The sequence below is a fragment of the Camelus bactrianus genome, chromosome 6, assembly GCF_048773025.1.
Source record: "Camelus bactrianus isolate YW-2024 breed Bactrian camel chromosome 6, ASM4877302v1, whole genome shotgun sequence".
Taxonomy (NCBI): Eukaryota; Metazoa; Chordata; class Mammalia; order Artiodactyla; family Camelidae; genus Camelus; species Camelus bactrianus.
In genome coordinates, this window is record NC_133544.1 from 226731 (window position 1) to 228375 (window position 1645).

Here is a 1645-nt window from a genome sequence, read left to right on the forward strand (position 1 = left end):
AGAGCACACCTGAAAACAATGGGACAAACGCTCCTCAAATATGGTCCCTGGACAGTCCACAGTGCTCTACACTTCTGGGGTTGCTTAAGTCTCCAGTATGGAAGGATCACTGACAACTACACCACAGGATTTGTTTCCAAGAGCAGAAACAAAAGAACATATGGGTTCTAAGTGTTTGTCCTGAAAAATTCACATAATAAAAATGATATTTTCAAATGCTACCAACACAAGCAAACCACAGACACTCAAAGCTGCTAAGGGGCACGGCCATCTCTGAAGGCAGCAATGCCCCAATTTTCTATATAGGAAGATGACATGCAAATAGGGCCTCCCTCTGAGGATAAAGCCACCCGGCCCTGGCCCTGCAGCTCTGGGAGAGGAGCCCCAGCCCCGGGATTCCCAGCTGCTCCCATTCTCTGAGCAGGACTGAGCACAGACGACTCACCATGGAGCTGGGGCTGAGCTGGGTTGTCCTGGCTGCTCTTCTACAAGGTAATTCATGGAGAACAAGAGCTACTGAGGATGTGGGTGGTCGTGAGTGAGGGAATCAGAGGACGTGTGACAGTCTCCTGACCAGGATGTCTTTGTGTTTGCAGGTGTCCAGGCTGAGGTGCAGCTGGTGGAGTCTGGGGGAGGCTTGGTGCAGCCTGGGGGGTCTCTGAGACTCTCCTGTGCAGCCTCTGGATTCACTTTTGATGATTATGCCATGGGCTGGATCCGCCAGGCTCCAGGGAAGGGGCTGGAGTGGGTCTCAGCTATTAGCTGGAGTGGTGATAGCACAAACTATGCAGACTCCGTGAAGGGCCAATTCACCATCTCCAGAGACAACGCCAAGAACACGGTGTATCTGCAAATGAACAGCCTGAAACCTGAGGACACGGCCGTGTATTACTGTGCCACAGGCACAGTGAGGGGAAGTCGGTGTGAGCCCAGATGCAAACCTCCCTGCAGGGACACAGGGTGGGTGCAGGGGGCGCACACGACCCACCAGGGGGCGCACCTGATCCACCAGGTGGTGCTCAGGGTCCACCTGCTGTGTTCAGGGTCAGCCCAATGAGCAGGTGCATGGGGCGGTGATTGTCTCTTCTCATTAAGAAAACCTTTTGTGGGCTTATAACACTTGGCATTTTATAGGTGATGGGTTTTTTAATTTTAAACGTTATAATTTGTGTTTATACTGTACCTGTGTTTTCAAGTACTCTACAATAAATGAGATAATAACCTCTCTGTGTACAATTTAGTTTTTCCAAGGAAACAGAACCAATGTCTGGAGAAACCAAAACAATAGAACATTCATATGTTTTCTACATACATGGCCGTGGAGGCTGAGCAGTCCCACAAATTACTGTCACAAGCTGGAGACCCAGGAAAGTGGGGGTGTCTTTCCAGTGTGATTCTGATGCTGAGAACCAGGGGAGCCATTGCTGGAAAGCCCAGCCTGAGGGCAGGAGGAGGTACGTGTCCCAGCAGAAGCGTGAAGGCGGGAAGGAAGCTGTGGTGAATGACTGCTGTGTTCGCCTTTAGCCACATAAGAAGGGATAAGACATGAAAGAAACAAAGACATAAACACACGCATACACACACTTACACACAAATATACACGCATGCACACACGTATACATGTGGCTGCAGCAAAACAAGGGGA

The 1645-nt window shown here is 50.2% G+C and overlaps 1 gene segment (V, D, J or C); it reads left to right on the plus strand.

Annotated features, from left to right (window-relative positions):
• The first annotated feature begins 375 nt into the window (after window positions 1-375).
• On the plus strand, window positions 376-1223 carry LOC141578045 (immunoglobulin heavy variable 3-23-like). The segment is given in 2 exon segments: window positions 376-492; window positions 597-1223. Coding segments are annotated over 2 exon segments (507 nt in total).
• Window positions 1224-1645: the final 422 nt, after the last annotated feature.